General features: G+C 41.5%; 2 protein-coding genes across 4 annotated transcripts; both read right to left on the reverse strand.

The window, feature by feature from the left end:
* Window positions 1-1,231: 1,231 nt before the first annotated feature.
* Window positions 1,232-15,479, reverse strand: pklr (pyruvate kinase L/R). 2 transcript variants are annotated; one of them, XM_046044289.1, is made up of 13 exons: window positions 15,371-15,479; window positions 10,109-10,273; window positions 9,412-9,503; window positions 9,172-9,303; window positions 7,914-7,949; window positions 7,609-7,795; window positions 6,964-7,237; window positions 6,350-6,500; window positions 5,371-5,523; window positions 5,091-5,257; window positions 3,173-3,239; window positions 1,776-1,890; window positions 1,232-1,616 (listed from the first exon to the last, which is right to left on the reverse strand). In XM_046044289.1, the coding sequence occupies exons 1-13, from the start codon at window positions 15,462-15,464 to the stop codon at window positions 1,510-1,512; spliced, it is 1,740 nt and encodes a 579-aa protein (XP_045900245.1). In that variant the 5' UTR covers window positions 15,465-15,479; the 3' UTR covers window positions 1,232-1,509. The 2 variants fall into 2 exon arrangements, with proteins under 2 accessions (XP_045900245.1, XP_045900246.1); XM_046044290.1 differs by lacking the exon at window positions 15,371-15,479 and adding an exon at window positions 11,141-11,248.
* Window positions 15,480-15,515: 36 nt separating this feature from the next.
* On the reverse strand, window positions 15,516-23,091 carry LOC123967924 (cytochrome P450 11B, mitochondrial). 2 transcript variants are annotated; one of them, XM_046044292.1, is made up of 9 exons: window positions 22,667-23,089; window positions 22,266-22,421; window positions 20,690-20,904; window positions 19,359-19,562; window positions 19,046-19,212; window positions 18,789-18,955; window positions 17,418-17,496; window positions 17,116-17,328; window positions 15,516-15,800 (listed from the first exon to the last, which is right to left on the reverse strand). In XM_046044292.1, the coding sequence occupies exons 1-9, from the start codon at window positions 22,987-22,989 to the stop codon at window positions 15,690-15,692; spliced, it is 1,635 nt and encodes a 544-aa protein (XP_045900248.1). In that variant the 5' UTR covers window positions 22,990-23,089; the 3' UTR covers window positions 15,516-15,689. The 2 variants fall into 2 exon arrangements, with proteins under 2 accessions (XP_045900248.1, XP_045900247.1); XM_046044291.1 differs by having other exon boundaries at window positions 18,789-19,212; window positions 22,667-23,091.
* Between the last annotated feature and the right edge of the window lie 3 nt (window positions 23,092-23,094).

The raw sequence follows: 23,094 nt of genomic DNA on the forward strand, positions 1-23,094 counted from the left end.
CACCAGTGGAGAATGAAATACAACAGGATTATGTTGATAACAAAGCGTGAGGTCCAACCAACCTGATGATAAAGCTTAAGTAGCCTATTTTAAAGGCTACTTCTGGTGTAATGAATTCTATTTTTATGTTACCCAGAGCTGATATATAATAGCTGCTAATTTCAAAAGACTTCAAGTTTTCTGTTAATACACAATCAGTAATTTGCTACCCCTAGAAAAAGCTGTATACTTACAAACACAGTGAAGTAGCCTATAAGGTAGGCTATTTGTGCTTTATGTGATTTTTAGCTTATAGGCTAGTTAATACTTCTGCTCCACTACATTTCAGAGGCAAATACTTTAGCTTACTCTTTACTCCACTACATTTATTTGATGGCAATAGTTACAGGTTACTTTGCAGATTACACATGTCTAGCCTACATATGGATCTTATTATAGTATAAAATATGATGCATAGATGTATCCATCCAATAAATCAGCGTCATCTCAGCCACCTACAACATTAAATTGCTACTTACATATTAATGCACCATCAATAATAAAAAACAATACAATTATATGTAGGCCTATGTGTATAAAATAATACTCTGCATAATAAGTACTTTTGTATATATATTTCTTCTACATGATTTTTTTAAAAGAATTTGGAAGTATATAAGTAAAAATATAGTTCTTTAAGTGCTCTAAATGCATTGTCTCCATACATTTTGCTCAATGAGCTCACGTGAATGTGGATATTACAGACAGAAGTAGAATATAGCCTAGGTAATCTAAGTAAGGGGGAGTCTAGGTGCAATAGAGCTGAAAAGGAAACACCAAAGAAGGATGATAGCTGCAGAAAAAGGCAAGGAAGTCACATAAAGGATATTCAGACATGAGAAAGCCCCATCGAGGAACAGATATAATTCGTTTACAAGAGAACAGTAGGCAAATGTCGGCATCTGGGTTATCTCCGTGGACAAAAGGGTGTAGTTCAATACCCGTCATCTCTGCATCGAATTGCTCACAACAGCAGAAAGAATTGCACCATCACAGAGATAAGCTCAGGACTATGGACAGGAATGAAAGCGGTATCTCCAATTCTATAAAGGCTACCAATAAGATATGCTTCGAAGATGGCATGCACAGAGACATTATTTGTTTTTAATTTTTAAATTTTTTAAATTTAAAATTAAAATTTTTAAATAAACACAAATAACAGAGATGAAAAGAAGAGACTGAACAGAGACTGTTCAAGTTAATGATTCAAGTTTTATTTGGAGGGAGTATTTCAGCTTTCAAGGCATGTTCAACACAAATTCAACATTCGTGCGACCAATTACAAGTGTTTCCTTACCATAACCTTGAGTTTAAATAACAATGATGCTGCTGTCAAAAATGCTTTTGTTAATCTATCAGTGACAGTGGTTTTGATTTTATTAAAGGTTCTCAGGTTTTCATCACATTTATACATTATATCTGCGTTAAAGAGGCTTTAACACTGGCTCTCAGTCAAGTAAGGTAGGGTTGTTACGGGACAGTGACTGCCCTCATAATGTTAGTGTGACCCGACCCTGGGATCCAGCCTGTCACAACAATCACCATGTCGCCTGACTTGAAGAATCCTCTTGCTTTTCCTGAGGAGATGGATGGAGAGATTCACAGGAGAGGGTGTGTGAGTAAGACAGTATCATAGCATTCAAATAAGCAGGCTAATGGAGGCATCCAAACAGCTCACATGCACACACACACACACACACACACACACACACACACACACACACACACACACTGACCTATATCCATGCCAAAGTTGACCCTGTTGTCTACATCATCAGCCCAGACAGGAGCAGGCAGCGGGTGGAAGAGGACAGGAAACACTCCTCTTAACAGCTGAGACTGACGGGCCACCTGAGGGAGACGACAGCGACTGTGAAGGCTCAGCATTACTTTCGGGGTTTTGTTACATTAGAATGAATCTTTATTATTATTTGATTTTTAAACTGCTTATTGTTGGGCCTATATGGTGATGAATGTCTGTCAGCCCACAATGACCCTGGGACCTATTTATTGCAGCGGTTTCCAGTATGTGATGATGCTTCAAAGGTTATGAATGGTCAAAACAAACAATGATTTCCCATCTTAGATTGTTTCAAGGATTTTTAGAGACGTAAAGAAATGTAAGTATCCAGTATTTCACAAGAACAGCAAACATTTAAGAAAAATGTAAAGAAAAATCTAAATACCCTAGGTTGGGACCCACTGATCTATGCCACTGAAATTTTGGCCCGTGACAAGATTGTCTCAAAATCTCAAGGCCAGACATATTCAGAATAACAATATTATCTGGTGATCCCCTTCCTCAAGCACCACCAGCAGGCGAGAGTTTCCACTTGTATACAATAAATAAATACATTCATGCTTCCCAGAAGACTAACCCACTCCATCCTGAAAGCTTTATGAGCTTTCACTATCAGGCCCAAATGTTACATTTGAATACGCTGTAATGGGCAGAATGCTGTTGAACACATACATATTGCAAAGGGGAAACACCTGTCTGATCTTCATGCCCCCGTGGCCTTTCCTCTAGTTTCACCCTCAGGAAAAGACATACCTTATAACTAAAATTCATGTGTGAGTAGGCTTCTGATTCCCGGCAGTGTTAAAAATGTGTGAATTTATGGAAATATAATGTTTTGGACAAAAGTGGGCACAAAATGCCTATTTTAATCCTCCTCTATCAAATCTATTACTGAAACACTTTCAGCAGTTGGTGTTACAACTGATAACTTTGTCTCTGTAATTATTTGTCTCTTGTATCCATTATCATTTTTGTTTTATTGTTTTTTCTTTTTTATATTCTTGCTGGAAATGTTTTTATCACATGACTAGTTCAAACATATTATTTGTATATCACTGTCAACAGGACACTCCTGCAAAAGAGAACTTGCTCTAAGAGAGTTTCTACTGTTAAAATAAAGGTTTGGACAGACAACATTCAATCTGACCATCCGCAGTGTCCACCCCAAGTCCAGATGTGTTACTCTGAATCTGACCCTGTCCTTTAACCTCTGATTGCAGTGAGAGTAAATACTGACTGTATCACACATTGTGCAGTTTTTAAAAGTGACAAATCAACTAATTAGCTGCATTTCAGACAAGACAAATGTGCTGCTGGTTCAGCAGACTGTACCTGAGGGCTTCTGGTGATGGCAATAATAGGACAACGAGGGCGGTACCTAGACAGGAGATGTGCCGCCCTGAAGAGGCGAGAAGGTACAGTTAGGTGCCAAATTAATGGAAAAAGCAACATAAAGTGTCTTAGTAAAGTGTTGTTTTATTTGACTTTGGTGAAACTCTGACTTTCCTCTAGCGCCACCATGAGTTAGACATTTAACTTTGAGTAAAATGTCTCCACAACTTTTGGATGGATTGCCATGACATTTGGTACAGGCATTCATGCTTCCCTCAGAATAAATTGCAATCAGCCTCAACTGTGCTTTTTGTGCTAATTAGCAAATATTAGAAAGGAGTAACTAGGGGAGTAACTAGTTACATGTAATTTAGTTACGTAATTTAATTACAAAATAAATGTAACTGTAATCTGTTACAGTTACTAGGAAAAAATGTGTAATTAAATTAGAGTTACTTATGATTTTCTATTCTGATCCTTTTGATTTGTTCTCAAGTAATTGATATAGTTACTACTATTACATTATGAATAGGGTAACTTGTAATCGGTGACCTACATTTCCAAAGAATCCTTCCCAACACTCTACGCCAACATGCTGAACTAAGATGTTCAACATGGTAAACATTGTACCTGTTAAAAATCAGCATGTTAGCTTTGTCACTGTAAGTATATCAGCATGCCTACACTAGCACTTAGCTCAAAGCACTGCTGGCCTCACAGAGCTGATAGCATCGTTGCAGACACTTAGTCTTGTCTCCTTGCCATCTTGATCCAAAATCAAGGTCAACTGTGTCTGTTTGGCCTTTTTCCCCCCTTCAATTTGTCACCCTATGTTATGCCTATGTGTGTATATAGATATGTGCTCATTTAAAATACACATTTACTGTATATATGTGTAGCATATCTCAAGTATGTGTGTGTGCATTTGTGCAAAGAACAGAAACTGTTATTTTGCCAGGTAGTTAATTTACACAGCAAGCAGTCAGAAAATTCAAAATACACAAAAACATAACAGGACACACCATAAACATTGTAGTAAAAGGATGCGAAAGCAGGGAACAGTATGGCAATATTTAATCTGTAGCTTTGCTCTGGGATAAATAAATAACAACTGTCGCTCCAGCTTTAAAAGAGCTTGTGTGTCTGTCCAGGGAGGAAGAGAAACTCAAGAACTGTGAGTGATTACTCAGGTCTAACAATTCCACAAATGCGTCCAGTATGTGTATGCATCCCAGTGTCCTATTACAAATTATGTTCATATTGGATGACTCTTCATGATTTGTGTCCAATGCCACCATTCAGTGGTAATGCAGGAAGTGGTGTCCCCTATATGTATAGACGTGGAAGGTTAAGGTGTGAATGGGCATGTAGATTGAATTCCGTGCAGGAGACTGGAGTTTGCATCCTGCTGCAGACCTCACATTGACCTTTTTATTTTAAGTAATCACAATCATTTCCTAACCTTAAAGGAATAGTTTGACCTTTTATTGAGATACGCTTATTCCCAAGAGTTAAATAAGAAGAACGATGTTTGTACGGTAAGTATAAAAGCTACAGCTACAGCCAGCAGCCGGTTAGCTAGCACAATGACTGTAAACAGGTGGAAACGGCTAGCCTGGCTCTGTCCGAAGGTCATTTATACACTTTTTGTACTAATGACAAGATACAATGTGTTAATTACTGAGATTTAGAAATGCTGGTAGGTGGATTTTGTTACCTTTGGACAGACTGTTTTTGGACAGACGGTCTTTGTGCTAAGCTAAGCTTACAGGCTGCTGCTGGCTGTAGCTACATATATAGCCTACTGTACAGATATGAGAGTTGTATTGATCTTCATGTCTAACTCTCAGCAAGAAAGCAAATCTATTCCTTTAACAATACCATATATTTGTTTGTGGTAATAGGTTTGTGTACACACTTGCCACTGGTGGTGAGGACAATGATGGCTCCAGCACAGCATTTGAAGGAGGACTCTACAGCTCCAATGGCTGTGACCTCTGTGGGGTCAGAGGAGAGAGGAGTGAGGCGACGCAACTCTTCAAACAGCTGTTGGTGGAAAATGGCTGCCTCTGCCTCCCTGCAGATCTGAGCGCCAGAGAGGAGTGAGGGTGTGGGGGAGACAGAGGGGTAGAGGGTTATCAGAGGACTCCAAGTCAGATGTAATAGAGTGGACATCTTGCACACACAGAAACACACACCGAGTGCATCATTGCGACTGCCTCCACAGGAAACAGTCCCTTGGCGGTCTCCCCAGATAACATTACACAATCGGCTCCATCCAGCACAGCGTTGGCGACATCACTGCTCTCCGCTCTGGTTGGCCGTGTGTGGGCCACCATGCTCTCCAGCATCTACAAACACACATACACACACAATACATTAGCTTCACATTGGTCTTTTAACCACAACCAAAATGTCATAATTAGGGCACTGCAAAGGGATTCGATCAATTAATCCATACAAACAAACCACTTTGTACATCCACTTTTGTCCTAGATGAGAAACTAATGTCAGACAAAAGGTTTTAGGGAGAGAATGAAGAGAGGTAGCTAATGGCTTTGTGGATGGATGGACAGCATTGGGGGGAAGAAATGAGAGATAATTTAGTCAGCAGGCGAGATCATTATTGGCATGCCTGGGACCCAGTATTATGAGTCAATAAGCGCGCCAGACAGTTGGGAAAGAAGATAGCTCACAGCATTGCCTGAGAGGCTGCATTTTTGTAGCCTAGTAGTTAAGAAGCTGCTGCTTATGCAGATTAGTGAATGTGTGTGGGAGTTGGTTGTGGGCTCGGGTCTCGAGTAGCAAACCTGCTATAACGCTGTCATTCTGAGTCAGGAGCTGTAGCATAAACAAGACATAGCACTGTGACTCAACATGGCTGCAGGAGTGTGCGTGCATGTGTGTGTGTGTGTGTGTGTGTGTGTAATGGGAGAGGGGTGTGAAAGAGAGTATGTGTGTGTGTGTGTTTCTGAGAATAAATTTATTGGACAAGAAATTGTGTGTTTGTGCAGTACATTATGTAGGAGTGCGGGGTTAATGTGTGGCTGTTAATGTTAGTTTACTTGGACCCATTTGACATTTGATTGGATAACATGGTTAGCGTCTAAATCTGCATTTTTGATCATTTCTGCATGCTGTGCTGTGTGTGTGTTTGTGTATGTGCTCGTCCCTGACCTGTGTGGCACAGATGACAGGCTTGCCAGCAGAGTTGCAACGTCCAATCATCATCTTCTGGGCGATGAAGACTTTCTCCGCAGGGATCTCAATCCCGAGGTCGCCCCTGGCAACCATCACGCCGTCACTCTCAGCCAGGATCTCCTCAAAACTGACAGAGAGATTAGGGAGTGGGGGGTTCGGAGGCAAAGGATTGAGAGTTCGGGATAAAAAAGAGGGAGTTGGAAAAGAGCACAAGAGGAGGAGTGAGCAGGGACGAGGAAGCAGAGAATTATTCGGGTCTTGACCTGTGAAAACAGGATTTTGCTCACTTGCTTCTGGATCCTGAAAACATATTGAGCAGTAAGAGAAACCGAGAGATAAGTAATGGACACAAGAGAGCTACTACTTAAATTCTATCTATTAAGTGTCAGCTCACACAGACAGCCACATGGATCGCTTATTATGTGTAAAATCCAGAGCTGACATATGTCCATCCATCACTGACAGCTGTCTGTCCACAGGAGCGCTGGAAGTCACGTCGCAGCCTCATTAAGAAATCACTGCCTCCAGCTACAGTGAAGCTTATTAAATGTGCCTTAATAGTTTTATTTATAGTATTTTCCTTGACTCACTTCTGAACCCCTTGCCTGCTTTCCACCTTGCTGATCACTTTGATATCTCGTCCGGGTGCCCCCAGAACTCGCCGCACATCTTTGACATCCTGGGCAGAGCGGATGAAGCTGGCGAACACCATGTCCACGCCCTGGGCCACCCCAAACCTCAGGTCAGCCTCGTCTTGCTTGCTGACCGCCTGCAGGCCGATCAGGTCGCAGCCAGGGAGGTTAACGCCTTTACGACTGCACAGCACCCCACCAGCCTCTACCACCGTATCCACCCAGTCGGAGCCTGCCTCAAAGTATAAATGGTTATTATTCCCCACAAACTTCGCTTTTGTGACCATATTTCCATTGGGAAAACGGGCAAATTTGTGTCTTTTCGTTCACATAAGGTCAGCAAACATCAACATATGAATCCAAATTAACACGTATTTATATATGTACTTATACACTGGCTTTGATGCTTATGTGGATTTATCTTTTTTTCTTTCTTGTTTCTTTTATTATATATATTGATGCACTTATATTGCAAAATCTATACAATACATATCATAAAACAACACAATAAGAGGCAAAGAAGTAGCACTTCAATGCAGATGTACAGCAGCAGCATTACAGGCATGCTGCCACATAACAACTTTGCAACCAAAAGTGTATTACCTGTTTCTAGTACTTTGAGTCCAATGAGGCCGTCATCTATGTAGATCTTGCCTCCCTTCTTGATGACTTTGGGCAGGCTGGGATAGTCCACCCAGATAATGTTCCCGTCTGTCTTGTCTTTATCACTCTCTGCTGTCACCACTCGGACATGACTGCCCTTTTCCAGCTCCACCTCCTCCTCTACTTTCTATACAAACACACACATGTACAGAAACACAAAACGGAAAGAAAGTAATCCTGAGTAAAGCATTAAATAGCATTTTTATGTCTTTTCAAATGCATGGAAGGTGTTGTTGATTACCTACTAGTTGTTTTGAGGAAATCATCTTTGTGTGTGAAACCTGTGGGGCAAGTAGAGAGTTTCTTCCAAGTACTGTTTTGAGCTACTGTGTTTGCAGGAATGTGTCTACACACAGACATGGACATAAAAACTGTCCTGCAGACTGTTTACCATGAGCATGAACCAACAAAGTGAGAAATGCTGTGATTTATGCTGTGCTATTAATTTTTAATGAAATGTGATAATTACAATGTGGCAACCGTCCAAGTTTTGATGTTATCATCTATAGCATGCTGATATACCACTATCTGTGGAGCGCAAACAAAAAAACAACAAAGATCAAATGTTTGCCTTTCTGGTTCTGAGAGAGAATCTTTCACCGGTTTGCTGTCGCAAAAACACAACCTGCGCGGGGCTGATATCGGCTTGAGCTCCACACGCTGTCTAAACCAGTGAGTGTTTGATTTAATGCCATGCTGAGCTTCAACAAGCCTGTGTGTTTTATGATGCTTGTGGCTTAATAGTTCTGGTAATTCACATCACAGGTTTTAAGAGCCAGTGATGATGATAACGTGACAGATAACTGTACAGGTTTATAATTGTCCACTGTTTTCTACCAATAATTTGTTGATGTCTATTTGCTGACGCTTCAGTGTACTTGTTTTTTAGTTGTTGTTTTTTTTGTTTTAGAGTGTGTGTTATCCTTCCTGTTATCAACATTCTTCTTGTTAATGTAAAATATCATCTGCTAAAGCATGCAAGAAATTAAATGGCATCAGCAATCATGATATGTAAAACGTTGGAATTAGTTGGTAAGAATATCATTTATAGATAATATTTAATATAAACAATTTTAGAACAACATTAACACACAATCCTATAACACCCGTGTTTGTTACTGTATTTTATTTTCCAATTAAGCTACTACACAGACTTTCGGGAACACACTACAAGCAAGAATCTGTGTGCAGCTCATCATGCGGAGCATTTTCTAAGCTAATCAAGGCATGAAGAGGTTTCCAGCAGCTTGGAGTTATTTGTTCAGCAAAGTAGATGGCGTGCAACAGCAACACAGAGAACAACACAGTAAGGTGATGATAAATAAGTGAAAGAGACACACAACAAGTTGTTGTTTTGCAAAAAAAAACAAAGCAGGTAACAACCTGTAAAAAGTGATGATGATATAAAGCAGCTGACATATTTCCAACATCTCTTACACCTGACTGAATGTGACTGGTTGATTAGGTTTAGACAGTTTGATAGATGAAGCATAACATGTTTACCCCTTTCACTAATCCGGTGCGGATCTCTGGACCCTTCGTATCCAAGGCGATGGCAACCGGCCGATAATACAAGGGGTCAGAAGTTAACGTCTCCACTGCCTCTCGGATGTTTTTGATGGCTTCACCGTGGTGCTGACAGACAGAAAACCAATACATGACTGATAGAAAGACCAAAACTTGTCCTTACAAGTGCTGCAAATGTGAGACGGTACACAGAGAAACACGGGTGCTGCTGCATACTTCATGTGAGCCGTGAGAGAAATTTAGACGGGCAATATTCATTCCTGCCTTGACCATCTCTTGGAGTTTGGGGATTGATCGGGAGGCAGGACCTGAAAGGAAAAGAAATAAGAGAAAGGACGTTTTACATTAAAACTGTGCTGAAACAAGAAATTGATTGACAGTATTGAATAACTGAATAATATTTCAGGCAAAAATAAACAAAAATTACTAATTCCAGCTTCTCAAATGTGACGATTTCCCACTGTACTGTCACAGTAAACTGAATACCTTATAGGTTTTTGGCATGTCATTAAGACAACATAAGCAAATGGAAAAGGCCTATGTCAACTTGTATTCTGGAAAATTATGATGTGCCTTTTTTTCACTCTTTCCTGATACTTTGAAGCCCTTCTGTGAGCAGTAAAGAAACACCTGCCTTTGAGAGGAACCAAAAGCAGTTTCTAGAGAGTCGACGCGCTGGATTAACTAAGAGGCAATTTGTATATTGTATTTCCTTCTAATTATTTGCCTTTTTTCTGGGCTGAAGAAACGCAGAGAGCTCCACAGCGCCACAGCCAAGAATGAAACCCTGCCAGCACACTGAAGGCTACCCAGCACCCAGGAGCTGGCTGTCTGACAGACCGCCAGCGATGATAAACAACATTTGCCAGAAAACAAACTTGAAACTGAGACTGTGGCTGGTTGTCACACTCACCAATGGTGCAGATTATGCTAGTGTTGCGCGCTGTGATTGGCTCCTGGTCGATGTCCAGTAAACAGAGATGCTCCAGGAAGGTGTCAGCCATGCTGGCGTCCAGCTGCTGGCGCTGGATGAAAGAGTCCGGCAGTGTCATCACCTCAGAGTAGCGCCTGATGCGAGCTGTAGCGACAGAGAAATATTGTCAGCGGGGTGAAATCTGTCATGAAAAGTCTCCTGCCAAATCCACCTGTGAATACAAATGAACTAAACGCCTCAAACAGAAAAAAAGTGTTATATCTGTGTTAATGATGAACAAGAACAACAACACTAGTTTATTTTAAGAGTGAAGAGGTGGGATAAAAATTAATGTGCAGTGAGAGCAGAGGAAACATATAGATTATGTACGTTTTCTTCTTTCCAGTAGGAAATGCCGTATTTCAGACAGCTGGAGGAAGAAAATATTCTCATTTTAAATAAAATATGATCTCCCTCTCTACTGAAAAAGGTAAGTAAAGAAAACTGAGATGTCAGTTTAGGAGCTACATGTTCAGCCACATCCTGAAAACCACAGTGGAACATATTCTCCACAACCAAATGACAAATTAATAGATGAGAGTGTGAAAACTAAAGTTAATGTAAGTCCAATTATAACTCTCCTTCTAGCTCTGGTTTGGTTTCCTTAGAGACCAAAATGAGCTGAAAGATACTTTTATTACGATTATTTTTGCTATCATCACTACGAACGACCCCTTTAAAATTATACACAGTGTGTCACTGTTACTATAAAATATTTATTACAGCAGCTTTAAAATAAAAATGTTGAGTTATTTGATAGTGTAGATAATTTTCTAAAAACTACTAATAACTACAATCAACGAATCTACCACAAACAACCCTCAAACAGTTTCTCTACTCAAACTGGGATGACACCAGTATGTTATGCCATTCAACACCCTATCCCAGTGACACCACCAATGCTGCAAAAAACCTGACAATAAAAACCAGTAAATGGAGCCGAAGTGTCCTTCATGCAAAGCATTGTGGTACCTGTGCTGAATACTTGGAGCCAGTACAATGGCATCCATTTTAAAGGATGTCACAGCCGGTCAAGTCTGCAATTTCTGCCACCGCAGGGGAGGGGAGAGTAAAGACAAGAGGTAAGGAGAATGAGAGGAGAGCCTGACAGACAAGGTCGCTGCTAACGGTACAACAGGAGTGAAGAGGTGAGGATGAAGGAGAGAGAGAGAGGGGAGGGGTGGGGAGGAAGACTGGAGGGCGAGGTGAAGAAAGGAGGAACATGACATGGTAGATTTCTATTAATCTATAATGGGAAAAAAGGAATTTGCTATTTCTGCAGAGCATGTCATACTGTTTAGACCGTGGTTATCAATCTTTTAATAAGTGTTGTGTAAAAATAAAAGTTAAATGTGTGCTATAAATTGAAGCCCTTTGTGATGAATGGACATGCAGAAACAGAGGAGCTTGAGGCATGCAGTGGAAACTCCCTGATGAAAATGGTGGCTGGAGGTTTTGCAGGATAACGTGAACATGCACAGTTCCTCTATCCTGTGGACTCGGTAGCTGTCAGTGTTTTCTCTCTCTTTCTCTTCGTGTCTTTTTCTCTCCACTTCCTCGTGACCCAGTTCTGCCGCACCGCTGCACACATCATTACGTGTCCCACTGAGATCCTCCTCTGACACATCCCAGAGCGTACACATGGAAACACACACACACATATATACAAGCAGCCAGGTACCTGTTACTGAAAAGCTGACTATAAATAAAGCAGACATTAGGTCAGAGACAGCTGCGAAACATCAGTCAATGAACTGGATTTATGACTGATAAGAGAGGTCAGGTGTGACCTGTTTGCAGAGAGTCACCTTTCTGCATGAAAGCAGGTCTGAGTGCATGTGAGCACTTGATTCAATTAAAATTTATTTATATAGTGCCAATTCATAACAGAGGTTATTTTATAGCACTTTTCATCTAGAGCACGTTTAGACCAAACTCTTTGTAATATTATTTACCCAACAATGTACACCATGAGCAAGCACTTGATGACAATGGCAAGGAAAAATTCCCTTTTAACAGGCTGAAACCTCGCGCAGAATCTAGGTCGATCAGTGAGTACGTTTGTCCTCCTGCACTAAAGATCAAACAGATCTAGCAAACGACACGTCATTGGACCGATAAGTTAAAAAGGGGCAGCTGAGCCATGCATATGACTATATGAATTTGATGCTGCATAACCACCGATATTAGCCACTAGATTACCATACACTGATTTAACCGCACACAGTTCCTTTGTCTAGTTCAATTTAATTATTAATCTGATCACTAAAAGGTAATTTTTTTGTGATCAGATTAATTCATGAATCATGCTGAAGCTGTTGCATGATAATGTAAACTTGCTCTGCAGCCACAATACAAATGAAAATAATTGGTCCACTTACCCATTTAGACAAAAACATAAATTCTTTGAAGATCCAAATCCACTGCACAGCTCCTCCTCCTCTCTTGGTTTATTTCCGTGGATTTTATTCACTATTGTATAAATTTCCTCCTCTGCCTTTATCCTTGCCTGTGTTCAGGTTGTGCACTTGTCATTCTCAAAGTCCAGTGTCACTTGAACAAGCCTAGTTCAGTGACTTTCCTTCACTTTTACCCTCTGACCCCTCAGCTGTCCCTTTCATCTCTCCTCCAACTCACACCATTTAGAGTCCACCGCTTGCAACAGACTGGTGATTTTGGATGAATCAGCGTAGGTGGCTGAGCCTGACTGGGCCAAAATTATGCTAAAAATGGAACAACTTTATGTCAATAGCCCAGTGATGACATTAAACTATCAGGGTGACCTACAGTACAAAGTGATACTTTCTGCTGTATCGCTGCAGATTATGTTATCCTAACCCTGAGTAATTTCCACATGATAGCTTCTCAAATGTGAGGATTTTCTCTTTTTTATATTGTTGTAAAACTTTGGGTTTTGGACTGTCAGCCAGACAAAACGTGACATTTGAAGACGATGTCACCTTGGGCTCTAGGAAAATGTCACTCTATTTCACTTTTTTCTATCTCTTTTTTAGACAACAATTTATCTGGAATTTGTTAAAAACCAACGACATCAACAACAACAATTAAACAGGGTAATTAATAATGAAAACTTGCAGCCCAAGTTATATAAGCTGAACTGATTTACTGACACATATCTCTACATCTGAATTGTTCAAAAGAGCGTGACCAAATTAACTGATATTGTGTCACCCAAACTGGGGTACAGAGAACAAAGGACTTTTTCAGGAGGTTCCCCTCAAAAATATTTCATTTTACTAATATTTCACTGTTCAGGCTCATCATTCTCAACCCTACTGCTTGTAATTGTTAATAAATTGTTAGTAAATGCTTTAAATATATGTTAAAAGCCTAAAGAAGAAAAAAGTTTGGGTTGCCAGATCCTTGTATTCAGGGCTAAGCCCAAAAACGATCTCCTGACTTCAGCTGGTACAAGACGCAGATGCTCGACCAACACTAGAAGACAAAATAACATCAGTCCGGTTTTAGCCTCCCTTTACTGGTTAACTGTAAGTTTTAGAATTGATCACTGTTGAAGCACTTCATGGTTCTGCTCCCAGCTACAGTGCTGAATTGCTGCTCCCCTAGGAACCAGAGCGCAGTTTCATATCCTCTGTTAGCTGTTCCTTAACCCCGGCTCAGGACCAAATGTGACCAGGCTTTTGCAAGTACTCCCTGCCCTGAGAACCTGAGGCTTACAGATATGGTGACATCTTTTAAATCACTTCTCAAGACATACCTTTACAAAAATAGCCTTTTATTAATTTTTGTGCAGCCTTTCATTTCTGCCTTGTCTTATATGTCCATTTTTATTGTATCACTGTTGTGGAATCTTATTTCCTTAACTTTATATAATTTTAAATTGTCTCTGTCTTGAAATGTTTTTTAATTTATGTTCAACCATGTAAAGCACTTTGTAACTCTGTTATGACAAGTGCTGTATAAATAAAGAATATATATATTATTATTATTATTATTAAAATGAGATTGCCTGCAGCGCTTCCAGAAGGCCCTACGGTAAACAGTCCCATTGGAAGAATTCACGCGATGAACTACAGAGCTAAAAGCCAAAGAAAGTGTCATAATATAGAAGATTAAACACCGGCCACAACCTGGCAACCCTAAAGCAGTTTATTATTTAACCTATCTATAAAGTAAATTATTAATCATTTAGAAGCCATTTGTTACAGCTTATAACCCCTTTTGAAAGGATGATTTATTAGAAAGTAGGATATATTATCAAAAGGAGTTTAATGCACATTTAGATTGAGGTTCTTGATGTGAGTTTCTGATCCTTTGAAAAAGTCATTTTTTCCCCAGAATTCTTAAGCTACGTGCAGTGAGTTCCTTTTTGACCAAAGGAACTATATCCCGGAACTAGGAACTTTTGGAGGAACCAAAGGGACCAGGGTCTAAATTTAGTTCTAGGGTCTAGAGACAGGTGTGTGGACAGGTTAGGATCCAGATGTTAAATGCTTATGAGACTTTGACAAATGAGGTGACGCATGTAGATGATGAGTCTTCAACACAGTTCACTCAAAGTTTCTGGTCTTTCTAAGAGTGCATGGAGATGCAAAGTTGTATTTCCTGCATGTATAGTCACGCCCGGGCTGACAGACGTGTAAATCGTTAGCCAAAGGACAAACAGACCTTTGTTCCTGAGTTGACAAGAGAAAATGTACCCTGCCTTTTTTCTTGTCTTTTTTTTTTTACCCTGCAGCCCTCTGCTCTGTGTAGCACGCACCACTGCACATGGCCTACCTGCCAGACTGGAGTAAAGGTCTGTTTTACGCATGGAGACCAAAGTGCAACAACATGATCCGCAACTCAACTCTGTAACACTTCAAATAAAACAATAATAGAATACATAAGTATTAAAATGTTCACCTTTCAGCCTCTAACATCAAAAACTTAACCTGTGAGTCAGCCGCCTGTTTCAGGAGAAAAATTAAGTCTTTTTATGGAGCTCCTCTGCAAACAATCGAGGGGAGAAAAGGAACAAGAAGGGAAATCGATGTCTGGCCGAGTAACAGAAATAAACAGCAGGAAATATATACAGCTGAAAAATTAACAATCTCACAAAAAACACAGCAGGGTACAGAAAGAGGTATTGGTATAAGCGCACAGTCCTTACACGCAGCACAAAGTCACAGTGTGAAGTAAGGTTGTAAAGTCTAGATGTTTAGAAATAAAGTGACCAACCTGTTGCATGTATGAAGCAGGCGAAGACTGAATGGTGAGGAGGGACAAGTGCGACACATGCAAATGAATGGGTTGGTGTGAGTTTTTGCGCCATCTAGTGGAGAGCGCTGTTACCGTTGCTTTTGCCTCAATGAAGACAACAGGAGGAGGAAATGCTTCTTTATTCATCAGCGTTATGAATGCAAATTGTTGCTCAGTATAAGCTTCAGAGAGAATAATCAGGAATCTGGCTATGATGTTTGGGAGATTGGGAGACAAACTGTGCCATTAAACATGTTAAATGTTGATAGCATGACTCTGTTCTCTGTGTGTTCCTGTGTCAGAGCTTGCTGAAGGTGATCCGTGGCGGAGTCTCAGGCTGGAGGATGAGGGTGCATGTGGTTTTGATGTCCTCTGAGGACGACACGCTGAGATGGAAGCTCAGCAGGATCTAGACAGAGAGGGAGGAGAGAGGAGAAGGGAGGATGAAGGGAGGCAGGGTGTGTGTGATAAGATGTGATGGAGGCGTGAAGACAGAGTGGAGGAGAACTAGCAGAGCGGGTGTTAAGAAGGATCACAGTTATGCTGTACTCACCAGGAATCAAGCACTGTAGGCTACTTAAGTACAATTTGGGCTACTGGTGCTTTGCCTGAGTATTTCCATTTTATGTTACCTGATACTTCTACTCCACTAGAATTCAGAGTGAAATGTTAATAGATACATTAAAAACACATTATTCAATACACTGTTAAATATTAAGCTAGTGGTTCCCAGTCTTTTTGGCTTGTGATCCCTTAGCAATAATTAAAACTTTTTCTTGTTAGCAGTTCCACTAAAAGAGATCCTCCCTCAACTTCTCTGATGGCTTCATTTAAAAGACTCTTTGGGGCCCCAGTGGTAGCACAATTATCCAATATTCCACAACAGAAGCAAACAGTACAGTCTTAAAAATGAATACAAATTGGCTTTTTGGAAGGGATCTGATCCCTCTTGTTAACCACTGGATTAAACACACTAACTGTAAAAAAAAACAAATAAACTTGAACTGAGCTCCACCTCAAGCAGCTACAACAGTAAAATTCTGCCCTGAGGCATCAGGATAATGTAATGAGTCGCAGGGGTCTATTTTCATCAAAGCAATTACTATTACTTTAATAATTCTTTTATACTTTTACTTAGTAAGATTTTAAATGCAGGACATTTACTTTTAATGGAGTATTTTTACATCAAAGTACTGGAGCTTTGGGTTATTTCAGCCATTTCTGTACACTTTTGCCTTTATATACCACATTAAAAACAAGTTTACTATGCCAATGTTCAGTATCTCTTTTTCAGAACATTATCTATGTGACCTGAAAAACTATTTTCCCTTTGACATATCAACGTGTTGGATCCAAAAACACACAAAACATAAAATCTGATTTGGAAAATTATTATTTTTCACACAAACATATTGCCACTGCATGAAAACTGATCAGACCTAAAGTTGCATAAATATGATTGATGTGGTGGCATAAACAAAAAAAAAGGGCTTGAACCTGAATATTTAGTTAGTTAGTTTTTTCAATTGCCCATGTTGTTAATAATTGATAAAAAAAAAGTTCACCTTTGCTGGAGACAGGGGCTTGAACCTTTTTTGTCTTCTAAAACGGGGCATGACAGAAAAAGTTTTAGAACCACTGTTATAACCTAACATCAGCTTCTACATTGCATCCTTTCTCTCCGACCTCCATCCTCATCCTCCTTCTCGTCTGCCATCACTCACATGCATGAGCAAGAGCTGCATCTCGTTCTCAGCGATCCTCCTTCCGACACACTGCCTCGCCCCGAATCCAAACGCCAGGGAGCGAAACCCTGCCCCCTCGCCTCTTTGGCCATCCTCTCTGCTGCCGCTCCACCGGCCGGGGTCAAAGCGCTGCGGATCCTCAAACACCTTCGCACTCCTTCCCATGGGGTAAAGGCAGACCTGGACCATGGTCTGAGGGGAGAGTTGATGGCGGTCAAACACGCTGAAGTAAGGTGAATGTACCTGAATGTGTTTATGTGCAGAAATGAGTATGTACTCACCCCAGCAGGTACGTGGTAATTCTGAAGAACAATATCTTTGATCGGATACCGCTGCACTGTTGTTCCCACCGGATACAACCTGCCGCAAAACACAAACAAACAGTTTTCTAGATGTTACCTTTGACTTCTGACTCACTCTCAAAACAAACTCAAGATTACGGGTAATCAATTCTCATTTCAGATATTTGAGGGGTGCACCTGTTGATGGAAAAACGTGTGATGGAAGCAAAACAGACATTTAGACAGCTGTTCCCCGGCTCACATCATTGATCTGAAGGAGACTTTTTTTTTCTCATTTCACATCCATCACCTCAGCTAAAGCCTGTTTTCATGGCACAGAAATAGGTTTTGCTTCATGGTAAAGGAGATTGCAAGCAGTTTAGCTTGCAGATCCTCGGGGGCCCCAAATGTACTTCATTCACTATGTGTTAGCAATTAGTAATCAGCTCAATTGCAAATTTGTTTGCAAGAAAATCTGCATCACTGCAGCACAAGCTTTTGTCTCTATCTTGTTAAAGTGTCCATCCATCCAACCATCGTCAACCGCTTATCCTGCGTACAGGGTCACGGGGGGCTGGAGCCAATCGCAGCTGACATCGGGCGAACACCCTGGACAGGTCGCCAGTCCATCGCAGGCCTTGTTGAATTGTCATCGTGTACTAAAGTTACTTTAAGCATGAAAGTTCTTTCTTGACTTTGGAAATAGTAGTTTGAAAAAACAACAACAACACTCAAAGTCCAATTACACACTCTTTCTAGAACTTTGAAACATAGTACGTATCTCACAATCTTCATCAGTTGTTTCTGGGAGCTTTGGGGCAGCTGTGGCCCAGGAGGTAGAGTGGGTTGCCCACTAATTGGAAGTCCAGCACTCCTCCATGTCAAAGTGTCCTTCCTGTGTACCATTGGTGTGTGAATGTGTCTGAATGTTAGTTTCTGTTTCTGATAAGCACTTAGGACGTAAGCCTTTGCCAGCAGTGTATGAATGTGTGTGAATGGGTGAATATGACATTTAGTGTAAAGCGCTTTTAGTGGTCGGAAGACTAGAAAGGACCAATACATTTACCATAGCTCAGTCTATGGATGTTTCCATCCATAGCATTTTTAAAACTTCTTGTCTGGATGAGACAAAGGTAACCTACTACTGAGCTGATCTTCAGGACAAATGTGTAAACTCCATCCACTGATGGAAATTAAGCCCTGGAAAGGTTAGTAAGAGGACGTTGAGTTGGATGAAGGAACTTTCATGCTTACATTTAGATTAGAGATCCTAAAAGTTCTATGGGAAAATTATAATGATCAAACTCCATCCACTGATAAAAAATTTAAATCAGGTCATACACAGATGGATGTGTATTGAGTGTTATTTACCTGAGAATCTCCTTTATTGTGCCTTTCAGTAATGGCGCCCCCTGCAGGGCTTTCTGAGGATCACCCCCAGCCTGTGCCCATGATGCCCTCACCTGCTGCCTCACCCTCTCCTGCACCTCTGGGTTACGGCCTAGCTCAAACAGACCAAACTGCAGGGGCACCGCTGTCTGCAGAGAGGATGGGATGAGACGTGACATGGAATCAGTTAGGGTAAGGTATACAAATGCAGGCCGAAGAAGACAAAAACACACACACACCGTGTCGACTCCTCCAGCCATCAGCTCAGTGATGTTGGCTTTGATGAGATCTAAAGATAGCTGCCCTTTTTCCATGAGTTGGCCCAGAACTCCGGTGTACTGGCCTCCAGCTGCTCCATCCTGGGAGGATGCCAGGCGCTGGTACCCCTTCTGGATCCTCGCCTCCGCTGGAAGAAGACCAGGACAGGGTGACAGAGTCAGGTAAGATGGGAGCATTGAAAGGGAATACTGAAATTGATTGAAGAGTTAGATAAAGAAACAATCCACTATTCCCTGATTTAGGTGCCCAGTGAATGCTTGAAGCTCATCCTACCATGGCTGAAGATGTGGTCCCATGCACTGGCATGCTGGGTCCACAGGGGAGCGCCCATGCGGAGCAGCAGGCGATGGGGCAGGTACAGGAGGGGAGGAGTGGTTGCCAACATCCGCTCCACGGCCCAGATGAACTTCTGCGACTCCAAGGAGGGAGAAGAGGAGAAGAGGCCAATACGCTCCCCGTAGAGCACATGGCAGCTGGCTACAGGGGGGCGGAGGGTTAATAGGAGGGTGAGCGATAACTGGTGTATTTCTAGGTACTAATAAAAGCTTTACCAAATGATGGATGACTGGTTGACAGTAGATTATAAAACCTGACTCATATTTTCATGTTTTAAATTTAAGATGTGAAGCATGACCAGCCAATAAAATCCAAAAAGACATTTCTGTCAGTGAGTGCAAGTAAATATTCTATGTTTTTCCAATCCAGCTTCACACAGTGAGAATATTTTGAGCATATTTGGTCTCAGAGGAACTGCCACTCCTCCACCAAACATCCAGCCCCTATCAGACGTGCTTGTGTCATATTAACTACACATCACTGACTGGAATAGAGAGGCAGTCTATTCCTACACCTGGCTTTGTGTGCTGTGGTCCATTAAGAGCAAACCAGCACGACTCAAAGTCATTAACCCTCCCCTCACCTTCACTCTCTCACACACACAGATGCATGTAAGTGTACAGCACACTGACTTACATAAGCATTCACACATGGGAATGTGGCATGTCGCAGACGGACACGTTACAGGAGCAGACCTGGTGAAAGAATGCTGGAGCTTTGATCATCTTTGTTGGGGTTTCTATTTTTAAGGCTGCATGTTCTCCTTGACCTCCTACATCTATAATATGTTAACGACAGATACGCCTCAGGTTAAAATGAGGTTTGGTTTTCATGCGAGAACATTTAAAATTGAAAACGGACAGAGCAGAAGCAGTGAGATCTTCGCAGGGGGAGATGTTCCTGTAGATTGTATAATTCGCCTGACGTGAGACATTGTCACAGCCTACGTCAGCATTCGTGACGCAACCCAGAGAGCTGATATTTAGGATTAATGAAAGCCTGTCAAAAGAGGCAGCTGGCATTAATCCAGGCACTCCCGTCCCACAGGTTGCTCATTGCTGGATGAAAAGGAGACGTGAGGTGTTAAGAGGTGGGATGTCCCCGATCCTTGTGCACCTCTCTACATTTATCAACCTTTTCCCAGAGAGATCAAAAGCCAGAATTGTGTTGCCTCTGTGCAAATAAAACAGGAATTCATGTATACTTCAACTGTGCAATCTTACAAAGAAACCACAGGTCACAAATCACTGGGGGTGATGACCCCTGACCTTCAAGTGCGAAGCGGAAGAGGTCAGGACTGGGATCCATGGTCAGACTGCGTTTCCCCTCATCGCCTCTTCCCTCCCTCTCCACTCTCGCCCGCAGCATTCCACAGAAATCCCTCGCCACCTCATCAAGCAGGGGGAGAAAGCGCTTCACGGCAGCACTCATCATCACCTCCTTGTTGAGTAGTAGACGGTCAGCTCGCCATTCCTCACCGTTCCTGTGGAGGGAAGATTTGGGGCAAGAAATTAAAGTGGACCCATATCAAATCTGCTCAGTCATTGTGAAGCAAAGGAACTGACTACCTTTCTGAAGCAGATATGCTGTTCCTTTACTTAATTATTCATAAAGTATAGAGGTGCTGTGTCAAAGTCTGCTTCCCTATCAGTATCAAGCATGCTTAACCTCTGCCCAACTTTACCTCCTCATTCAGTTATTTCTACAATACTTAGCCATTATCTATAAGATCATGGATAGATTATGAGACAATGGGCCCACTTCTGAATAGAAGCAAGACACCCAGACTGAAAAGTGACAACACGACCACCTTATGTGGAGGTGTTTTCCGTGTCTTTGTGATTGTTTGGGGTCACTTTGTTGTCCTTTCGTGTCTCTGTGTAGTCTTTTTGCATCTCTGTATAGTTGTTTTATACCTCTTTGGGGTCCTTTTGTCTCTTGGGTTAGGGTTAGTTTTGTGTCGACCATGATGAGAATAAATAATTGATTTTCAAATGTCAAAAAAAAGGTCAAATCAACCAAGCTTACGCATAAAGGCCAGTTTACTCATCATGGTGAGAGCTACTTAGCCTTTGAAAACAGTTTTCTTGTCTTTTGTGGCTTTTAATAACTGATGAGATCAAGCCTGCTTTACAAAAAGGGGACATGGGATTTGAAAGATGTGGGCATTTAACGGGCAGTGTGAGTCCAAAGAAATTATGTTATTAGTTGAATTCCAGCAGCTTGACCTACATCAGGGACTAAAAATCAGGATATCTCTTCTGGTCCAATTTTGACACTTGACTTTTTGACTTTATGAAAGTGTGGTACTAAAGACGTTTAGTACCCTTTTAAATAAATTATATGTAAGATTTGAACATTTCTGACTGGTAGAATACTGGTAGAATACAGAATTCCGGTTTTTACTGGAATTGGCTGATTTTTCTACTAACAAAAACCATCAGAATAATTTGCTACAACCACATTAATATTCTGCATGTAAAAGCTAACAGGAGTTTAGCTGAATACTTTCCACAACTGATTGAATAACCCCCCAAAAAATTAACAAGATGAGGGTGGCACAAGTGATGCTCTTATACACACACACACACACACACATTGTTTCCATCACAGTGACTACATTCATACAATGAGACTTGTCCAAACCTAAATCATAACTACTACATGCCTTTTCCTAACCATAAACCAAGTCTTAACCCTAAAATGTAATGACTTACATAGTTGGGATTTGTATTTTGTCCCCAAAAGGGAGGTGAGTCCCCACAGTGTGACTGCTTAAACAGATTTACAGTATGTCACCACGACATGAATAATAGACGCACATATACACAGTTTGGTACTGACTTGAGGAACACTCCCTTGCTGTGCTGGCGAATCTCTCGGTGTGTTGCCCAGGGTTGCAGGGTCATCCGTCGAGGGTGCAGGCCCTCTGAGCGAAACAGCTCACCGACGTCAGACGGCAACATGATGTTCAAACTGCTTTGGGTGCCCACGTGCTCCCTTCACACACACACACACACACACACACACACACACACAGACACACACAGAAAGGCTATGGTGTGAACATATCTGCACTACTGCAACATAAACACATTGGAAAACCTTGATGACTTTTGCTCCAAATTCTACCAGTAGTGTCATACTTGAGGTGATCAACTACTCCCAGCATGCACCTCATTTGTTGCTCTTAAATGTTTGTTTTTTTAAAACATTTCGACATCATCCCTGTATGTTCCTGCTACCTATAGATGGGGCCGAGGGAGTTGAAAGTCCTCTCCATGTGCTTGTGGAGCTGCCGGAAACGATCTTCTCTCCAGAACTTCACCAAGTTGACCCAGCCGCTCCTTCCTGTGTGAGGGATCTCCTCAAAGCTCCGCACCCGTCCATTCACACCCTTCTTTCGAACTCCTGTACGCTCAGCTCCTTCCCTCCCATCTAACTTTCCATCATCCACCGTCCCTGCTGCAGTCACACAAAGAGTTCTATGCGGTGTGACACCACAAAGAAGATTTCTGGACCCACAGGCGTCCTGTGCCCTGACATACACGGTCCCTCGGGCGTACATGCTCCTTGTGGTCCAAACAAGATGTGTCTGTCGGTCTCATCCAGAGCTGTGATACCCCTTGTTGTCATCGTCTCCTCTGCAGGACTGATTATTTCACTCCTCCAT

This window comes from Micropterus dolomieu, linkage group LG03, assembly GCF_021292245.1.
Source record: "Micropterus dolomieu isolate WLL.071019.BEF.003 ecotype Adirondacks linkage group LG03, ASM2129224v1, whole genome shotgun sequence".
NCBI lineage: Eukaryota > Metazoa > Chordata > Actinopteri > Centrarchiformes > Centrarchidae > Micropterus > Micropterus dolomieu.

Coding starts and splice junctions, on each gene's coding strand:
- LOC123967924 (XM_046044291.1), bottom strand. CDS start 22,989: ATGTACGCCCGAGGGACCGTGTATGTCAGGGCACAGGACGCCTGTGGG. Junction 20,905..22,265: donor AGCAAGGGAGTGTTCCTCAA/GTCAGTACCAAA, acceptor TTCCCTCCACAG/GAACGGTGAGGAATGGCGAG. Junction 19,563..20,689: donor CTTCCGCTTCGCACTTGAAG/GTCAGGGGTCAT, acceptor GCCCCCCTGTAG/CCAGCTGCCATGTGCTCTAC.
- pklr (XM_046044289.1), bottom strand. CDS start 15,464: ATGGCGCAAAAACTCACACCAACCCATTCATTTGCATGTGTCGCACTT. Junction 9,304..9,411: donor TCTCTCACGGCTCACATGAA/GTATGCAGCAGC, acceptor TCTGTCTGTCAG/CACCACGGTGAAGCCATCAA. Junction 7,238..7,608: donor ACTCAAAGTACTAGAAACAG/GTAATACACTTT, acceptor ACTTTGAGGCAG/GCTCCGACTGGGTGGATACG.